At 59.2% G+C, this 8,584-nt stretch overlaps 1 protein-coding gene across 2 annotated transcripts in view; it reads right to left on the reverse strand.

Moving 5' to 3' along the window:
- Window positions 1–2,795, reverse strand: part of TMEM214 (transmembrane protein 214) — a 37,791-nt gene extending 34,996 nt beyond the window's left edge. For both annotated transcript variants that reach the window (XM_048846087.2, XM_048846086.2), the window contains exons 1-2: window positions 2,645–2,795; window positions 1,083–1,288 (exon numbers count right to left, since the gene is read on the reverse strand). In XM_048846087.2, coding sequence (XP_048702044.2) covers window positions 1,083–1,288; window positions 2,645–2,780 — 342 coding nt within the window. In that variant the 5' untranslated portion in view covers window positions 2,781–2,795. The remainder of the gene's footprint in view (window positions 1–1,082; window positions 1,289–2,644) is intronic.
- Between the last annotated feature and the right edge of the window lie 5,789 nt (window positions 2,796–8,584).

Here is an 8,584-nt window from a genome sequence, read left to right on the forward strand (position 1 = left end):
AGTCTGGACAAGCAATCTCTTACAGCTCTGAAAGCACCAGGGGCAGCATCCGAATCCCCACGATAAAAGAGCAACAGAGAGAACAGCACAGGAGGCGGGAGCTCAGAAACCTTCACATTCTTGTGTACTCGGTTTTTACATTCTGCTGCTCCCATCCAGTTAAATTACCTGCAAGCTTTTCCCGAAAGCTGTTTTCCCTTTACATCCTCTGACCTTTCTTATTACTGTGAGATCACAGAACTTCTCTTTAGAGACACGTTTCGCCACTCGTCGTTTTCCCTTACATGATGCTTTTGGCCCCCCTGCATTCTTCCGGACCCCTTTTCAGCCCACTCCCACATTTCACCTTCTTGCTTTTCTTAACATGAGCTTCACAGATTTCTACAACACGGCCCATGCCCATCCTGGTCTTTAACATGAAGGTGCAAACCCTGGAGATAACAGGTCCCAGCACACAGTATTCCAGGGTGGTGAACTGCTTGCTGAGAACGGTCAGTGCCACCACCCTATTTTCTCCTATACACGGAACAAAACCTCAGTCCCAGTACGCCATCTTGCCCCCATACCCAACACATACCCCTCAAAAACCGCTTCAGGGCTCACTTCTTCCATGCAACCTGCCCCTGTGGCACACATTAGTCAAATGCCTTCCCCACCCCAACCTTAACAGTGGGTAGTAGAAGTAAGATGGAAAGAGGGGGAAACGAAGAGAACACTTTCCTACGGATTGTCCAGTGCATCTTTCCTCATCAGGGTTTGAATTTTGGAAGCTAAGAAGCCCAAGCAAAGGACTATATTTGTGTGTCAGACAGCACTGAGCAAATAGCTGGCATTTAATTACATTAATGCATACATCTCTGACAGCTCTAATTTACACAAATGAAATGCCGTTCTTCAGATTCTGAAACATAAACATTGAGGTTGGAGACTACGGGCACCCTAAGCTCTGCGGCAGCTCTGGACCTGGCTTCTTGTGACATCACCAGGATGAGTTAAGATGAGCAGGCCCATCTATAAACTCCTGACTGCTGATGCACTGCTCTTTACACCCTTCTGCTTCAATAGTAGGAGATAAAACTCACAGCTTTCAGTGCATCCTCCAGCGTTCGGAATTTGCCTTGCTTGAGTCCTGCATCAACTGCAGTTGACTTTTTAGCATTTTTCCCCATGTTCTGTTTTTTGTGATGCTGCTCAGGGGCAGGGGCTGGAGGCACTTGCTCTTTGTTCTGCTTCTTCACGGTTTTCTCAAACCCCAGCTCAAAGATGGTGTCTGATGTAGTGATGGGCGCTAGAAATAAGAAAAACAGAGGGAAGTGATCCATTCGGCTGAGACCGTAGAGGCCGCTCAAGTACAAGCAGATGTATTGGGATGAAGCACATCAGCTAAAAAAGACCCCGTAAAAAAGCAAATCCAGTATTAAGTGAATAAAACTTTTACAAGCCAGGGACTACAGCTCCTTAAACCACTATCTCCCTTGTACAGAGTCTTGGCCCTGCAGTCCATCTCCTTCCCCCCGGGCTGAGCTCTGGGCAGCGGGATAGGCTGCACGGCAAGTCACCATTTAATATGGAAAAAGAAAAGGAGTACTCGTGGCATCTTAGAGACTAACCAATTTATTTGAGCATAAGCTTTCGTGAGCTACAGCTCACTTCATCGGATGCATACTGTGGAAACTGCAGAAGACATTATATACACACAGAGACCATGAAACAATACCTCCTCCCACCCCACTCTCTGCTGGTAATAGCTTATCTAAAGTGATCACTCTCCCTACAATGTGTATGATAATCAAGTTGGGCCATTTCCAACACAAATCCAGGTTTTCTCACCCTCCGCCCCCCCCCCCCCCACACAAACTCACTCTCCTGCTGGTGATAGCCCATCCAAAGTGACAACTCTCTTCACAATGTGCATGATAATCAAGGTGGGCCATTTCCTGCACAAATTTGGCTCTGCCCCCCAGGGGGACCTGAGCCCCCTCCTCCCCCCAGCCCGCCCGCGCCCACACCCCCCCCCCAGGAGAGGGCTGAGACCCGCTCCACCCCCCCGAAAGGGGCCTGAACCCCGCACCCCCCCCGGAGGGGGCTGAGACCCGCTCCTCCCCCCGGGGGTCTCCGCCCCGCCCGCACCCCCCCTGGAGGGGGCTGAGCCCCGCTCCCCCCGGCGGTCTCCGCCCCGCCCGCACCCCCCCCGGAGGGGGCTGAGCCCCGCTCCCCCCGGCGGTCTCCGCCCCGCCCGCACCCCCCCCGGAGGGGGCTGAGCCCCGCTCCCCCCGGCGGTCTCCGCCCCGCCCGCACCCCCCCTGGAGGGGGCTGAGCCCCGCTCCCCCCGGCGGTCTCCGCCCCGCCCGCACCCCCCCCGGAGGGGGCTGAGCCCCGCTCCCCCCGGCGGTCTCCGCCCCGCCCGCACCCCCCCTGGAGGGGGCTGAGCCCCGCTCCCCCCGGCGGTCTCCGCCCCGCCCGCACCCCCCCCGGAGGGGGCTGAGCCCCGCTCCCCCCGGCGGTCTCCGCCCCGCCCGCACCCCCCCTGGAGGGGGCTGAGCCCCGCTCCTCCCCCCGGGGGTCTCCGCCCCGCCCGCACCCCCCCCGGAGGGGGCTGAGCCCCGCTCCTCCCCCCGGGGGTCTCCGCCCCGCCCCCACTCACAGGCCGAAGGCAGCAGGCGGCCGCTGTTGGCCTCCTGCAGCGCCCTGCGCCCGCCAGCGCCCCCCGCGGGCCGCCGACCCCGGCCCCTGCGCACCAGCTCCCAGCGCCCCGCGCCGGCCGGGCCCGCCGAGGCCATGGGGCCGCCCGTCACCGCGCGCCGCGCCCGCCGAGTCAGCGCGCAGCCAGGGCGCGCGCCCGCGGCAGCTAGGGGAGGGGTGGGGGCGCGCGCCACGGCCCGCGCTGATTGGCCGCCGGCGCGGGGACGCGCCCCCGGGCCCCGCGCTCGCCCTGCCACGTCTCTGCCCCGCCCCCCCGGCCTCGCTCACGTGGACCAATCGGGGCCGAGCAGTGGCTGTCTCCGCTTGGGAGGGGCCATTCTCCCCCCCACCTCAGAGCCCGTCCCCCACCTCAGACAGCTCAGAGCCCCTCCCCCAGAGACCCCTCCCACCACCTCAGAGCCCCTCCCCCAGAGCCCACTCCCCTCCCTCAGACAGCTCAGAGCCCCTCCCCCAGAGCCCCTTCCCCCCACTCCCCCACCTCAGACAGCTCAAAGCCCCTCCCCCAGAGACCCCTCCCACCACCTCAGAGCCCCTCCCCCAGAGCCCACTCCCCTCCCTCAGACAGCTCAGAGCCCCTCCCCCAGAGCCCCTTCCCCCCACTCCCCCACCCCAAAGCCCCTCCCCCAGAGACCCCTCCCACCACCTCAGAGCCCCTCCCCCAGAGCCCACTCCCCCCACCTCAGACAGCTCAGAGCCCCTCCCCCAGAGACCCTACTCCCCGCCCTCAGACAGCTCAGAGCCCCTCCCCCCACTCCCCCCACCTCAGAGCCCCACCCCCAGAGCCCCTTCCCCCCACTCCCCCACCTCAGACAGCTCAGAGCCGCCTCCCCCCACCTCAGAGCCCCTCCCCAGAGACCCCACTCCCCCCCCTCAGACAGCTCAGAGACCCTCCCCCCACTCCAGACAGCTCAGAGCCCCTCCCCCCGAGACCCCTCCCCCCACCTCCAACAGCTCAGAGCCACTCCCCCAGAGCCCCCTCCCCCCACTTCAAACAGCTCATAGCCCCTTCCCCAGGAACTCCCCCTCACTCCCACCCACCCCAGAGCCCCTTCCCCTCACTCTAGGCCACCCCCACATTCCCAGTCCCCCCTCCCTTCAGAGCCACTCTCGCGCACTGACCCCCTTATCACCAACCCACCCTCACGCTACCAGTCCCGCCACCTAGCTCCCCTCACTTCCCCCCACCCCCCATTGACCCTCCTACCCACACACACCCAGCAACCCGCCCTCTCCTTCATCTTGCTTCTCCCCCCAGTACCCCTCACATACCCACCCTTTCCCCCCTCAAGTTTCAACCCTGACCCTCCCCCTCAGTGATCCCCTGTGTCCCATCCCCCACCTGCTCCCCCTCATTGACCACCCAGCTCTAATCCTTCTGCATGGACACCCCTCATCTCTTCCCCTTCCACCCCCCGTGGCCCTTCCCCACCTCACCTCTCCCCTTGCCCATGGGGGCACTGCTGGCTCAGGAGGGGCTGCGCCCCTGCTGGGGGAAGTGAGGGCCTGAATGCCTACGCTCACCAACTAGCCTGTGGTATTTGGCACAAGAGCAAGGAGCCGGCCAGAGTCTGGCCAGTCTTTCTGAATCTCCCTCACAGCTTCCATTTAATACCAGCTTTGTTTGCACTCCCTCTCCAGCATGGCCATGCAGCTCTGCTGTGCACAGTTATACAGCTGCTACATTCCACCCCAGAGGTGGCTGCATTTCTGTTCTGGCAGGAGCTGTCTGGTACATGCAGACTGTAACGTGCTGCTGAACCCTCCAGGATGGAACAAGGTTATCTACTGCTCTCACTGACTGCCCCCATGGTTTGCAGCATCTTCCCACGAGTCAGACATTTCAAGACCAGAAGGGACTGTTAATCCTGTAGTCTGACCTCCTGCATCCAGTCCATCACCTCTCTGAGAGCTGGCATCTAGATCCAGTCTTGATTTAAAGACTTCAGGAGATGGAGAATCCACCGCCCTTCCTAGGTACGTTTTTCCAATGATTAATTCCCCGCGCTGTTAAAAATCTGCACCTTGTTTCCCAGTACGAATGTGTTCAGGTTCAGAGATTGCAAGGCCAGAAGGGACCACTGTGATCGTAGTCTGACCTCCTGCCTAGCACCAGCCAGAGAGCTGCCCCCCAATAATTCCTAGAGCAGATCTGTCTGAAAAACAGCCAATCCTGATTGAAACATCGTCAGTGACGGAGGATCTACCATGACCCTTGGGAAATTGTTCCCATGGCTAATTATCCTCCCTGCTAAACATTTTCACCCTATGTCTGGTCTGAATTTGTCTAGCTTCACCTTCCAGCCCTTGGATCTTGTTAGACCTTTCTCGGCTAGATTGAAAAGCCCATTATCAAATATTTCTTCCCATCTAGATATTACTGATCAACCTTCTCTTTGTTAAACTACATAGATTGAGCGCCTCCCTAAATCTATCATTATAAGGCAGGTTTTCTAATCCTTTAACCATTCTCTTGGCTCTTCTCTGAATTCCCTCCAATTTATCAACATCCGTCTTGAATTGTGGACACTAAACCTTGACACAGAATTCCAGCAGTGGTTGCACCAGAACTAAATCCGGAGGTAAAATAACCACTCCACTTCTGCTCAAGATTGCCCTGTTTTATGCATCCCAGGATTACATTAGCCCTTTTGGCCACAGCGTTGCCCTGGGAGCTCATCTTCAGCTGATTATCCACCACAAACCTCAAATCTTTTTCAGTCTCAAGATGCCCAGGATATAGTCCCCTGTCCTGAGGGGCGATGCTCTGGAACTACTCATACGAAGCCAGTCAGGACTCTGGGGGAGCCTCCTCTCTAGGAGCAGACTGTCTCCAGGGCAAGAAGCTCACACGGCTTCAACCTTCCTAGGTCTGACCTCGGAGCATTCAGCATCCTCTGCCCCTCCATGCGCTTCCCACAGCGAGTCTGCACAGGCGGGCTCCTGGGGAAGCCAGAGGGTCCTGCACCCGAATTCTGCAGTCAGACGTGACTCTCCCCCCACGAGTAAAACAAAAGATTTATTAGATGACAGGAACATGGTCTAACACAGAGCTTGTAGGTGCAGAGAACAGGACCCCTCAGTCAGGTCCATCTTGGGGGCCAGGAAGCCCAGACCCCCATCCGGGCCTCCCACCATTTCCCCAGCCAGCTCCAAACTTCAACTCTCCTGCCCCTGCTCTGGCCTTTGTCTCTTTCCCGGGCCAGGAGGCCACCTGATCTCTTTGTTCTCCAACCCCTTCAGTTGGCACCTTGCAGAGGAGGGCCCCAGGCCATCAGTTGCCAGGAGACAGGGTGAGTTGCCATTCTCTGTGCAGACAGCATCACACTGGCCCTCTAGGGCTCTGCCACAATCACACCCCCTTATCCCACCACCTAGATACTTAAGAACTGCATAGGGAAAACTGAGGCACCCACACAGTATTCAGAGAGGACATTAAGAACAGTCCCACTTCGTCACAGCAGGTTTGTATAATTTTTGTTGGTGCCCAGAATGGGTCCAAGTCCCACCCCTCCCCTCACCTGCCTACGTCTCTGGGAGGGAGTTTGGGTGCGGGAGAGAGTTTGGGGTGCAGGCTCTCAGAGGAAGCTTGGGTGCAGGAGGGGTGCAGGCTCTGGGAGGGAGTTTGGGTACTGGGTGCAGGCTCTGGGCTGGGTCAGGGGGTTGGGGTGTGGCAGGGGACATGGGGCTGGGGCAGGGATGAGGAGTTTGGGGTGAGCAGGAAGGCTACCCTGGGGCTAGGGTGGGGGACCAGAGAGGAAGACTCCCCCCAGGCCTCTCCCTGCTGGCAGCAGCGAGCTCCGGGGGGAGTGGAAGGGGGGGCCCTCCCTGGCACGACACTCACCCAAGCCCCCCGGCTGCTGCTCAGGAGGTCCAGCCAGGATAAGCTCCCCCCACACCCGAGTTGACTCAGAGTCACCTGCCGGGGGGCGGGGGGGCTGCCATGCACCTCCTCCCCTCCTTCCTCTGCAGGCACAGCAGCCGACTCAGCCTGCCCCCGGCACCGATCCCTTGTAGCTGGCAGCAGCTGGTGAGGGAGCACAGTGTGGAGCTGCAGGGAGCAGCCGCCTGCTGCCCAGGACAGAAGGCGGGGCCGGGGGAGAGACCCGACCCCAAACATTGGTGGAACCGGGGCCCCAGGCCCTGAATTCATAGATATTAAGGTCAGAAGGGACCATTATGATCTAGTCTGACCTGCTGCACAGTGCAGGCCACAGAATCTCACCCACCCACTCCTGCGATAAACCTCTCACCTATGTCTGAGCTATTGAAGTCCTCAAATCATGGTTGAAAGACTTCAAGGTGCAGAGAATCCTCCAGCAAGTGACCCGTGCCCCATGCTTCAGAGGAAGGCGAAAACCCCCCAGGGCCTCTTCCATATTTGGGAGCGGGAAAATTCCTTCCCGACCCCAAATATGGCAATCAGCTGCATCCTGAGCATATGGGCAAGATTCACCAGCCAGATACCCAAAATTTGCTGGATCCTGGGCACCATGGGTCCATACAACTCGCTGCCCCTGCCTGTTCTGTAAGTACGGCCTACATTCTTTGGTCCTAGATGTGTGCATTTACATTTAGCAATGTTAAAACAATCCAGATCACTATATCAATGATTGCTCCTCTTAATCATTTGCCACTCCCCCAATTTGTGGGTCATCTGCAAACTTTGTCAGTTGCCAGCGAGGTCTCAGTGCTCTACCAACCTCCATGTCTTGTGCACTGAGGCAGGCTGCTCCCCACCAGAAGCAAGACAAACTAACCTTGGAAGGACCGACCGTCTAGGGCATGTCTAGTGCAATCAGGCTTCCTGCTGAGCTCTGCAGAGGCCAGACAATTGCTCACACCCAGGCTGCCCCCGTGACTTTTCCTCCAGCAGACACCAGCCCTGTGTCCAGCCTTAATATTTATTCCCCTGCCCCATCCAAAGTGGAGCAGAAACCTTTGCCCAGAGAAATGGTGTTCTGTATGGGTTAGCGAGCTCAGCTCTGAGGTGTGGAAACTGGACTTCAGGTCATTCCTAGAGGCGTTTCCGGTTGCATATTTTGGGGTCTGTGGGCGAGTAGGTGCCCCGGGATCCAAGTGATGCCATAGTCTGCTCCTGTGACTGTGCAGCAGCGCTGCACTGGTGACCAGCTGAAGTCCCTGGAAGCCGCGTGGCCGCGCAGCAGGCCATCAAGGGCTGCACAGGTGGGGAGAGGCACCCCTCCCCCAGCCCAGCCCGGCCCGGCCCTGCCAGAGCTGCTGTGGACTTGGACAGGCTGCCACAGCCGGGAGAGGTGCCCTTCCTCCTGCCTGGTCCTGAGTTGCTGCAGCAAGAGAGGGCTGGGGGGAGTCTTCTCTCCCTGGGGCAGCCTGCACCACAAACCCCTCATCCCTGGCCCCACTCCAGAGCCTGCACCCCCAGCCGGAGCCCTGCACCCCAATCCTCTATCCCAGCCCAGCGCCCCCTCCTTCACCCAAACCCCTCATCCCCGGCCCCACCCCAGACCCTACAACCCCACTCGGATCCCTCACCCCAGCACCCCAATCCTCTGCCCCAGCTCTGAGCCCACTCCCCCACCCCAAACCCCTCATCCCCAGCCCCACCCCAGAGCCTGCACCCCTGACCAGAGCCCTCACCCCCCACACCCCAACCCTCTGCCCCAGTCCTGAGCCCCGCACGCCAAACCCCTCATCCCTGGCCCCACCCCAGAGCCTGTACCCCCAGCCGAAGCCCTGCACCCCAATCCTCTGCCCCAGCCCTGAGCCCCCTCACACACTCCAAACCCCTTGGCCCCACCCCTGCCACACATCACCTCCATATTGGTGCACATGTAACCCTTCTGCCTGTCAAAGTTGGCAGCAACAAGGGCCGGGTTCAGTATCTAGGGGTTCCATTCCAATA

The sequence above is a fragment of the Caretta caretta genome, chromosome 3 (assembly GCF_965140235.1).
Source record: "Caretta caretta isolate rCarCar2 chromosome 3, rCarCar1.hap1, whole genome shotgun sequence".
NCBI classification, from domain to species: Eukaryota; Metazoa; Chordata; order Testudines; family Cheloniidae; genus Caretta; species Caretta caretta.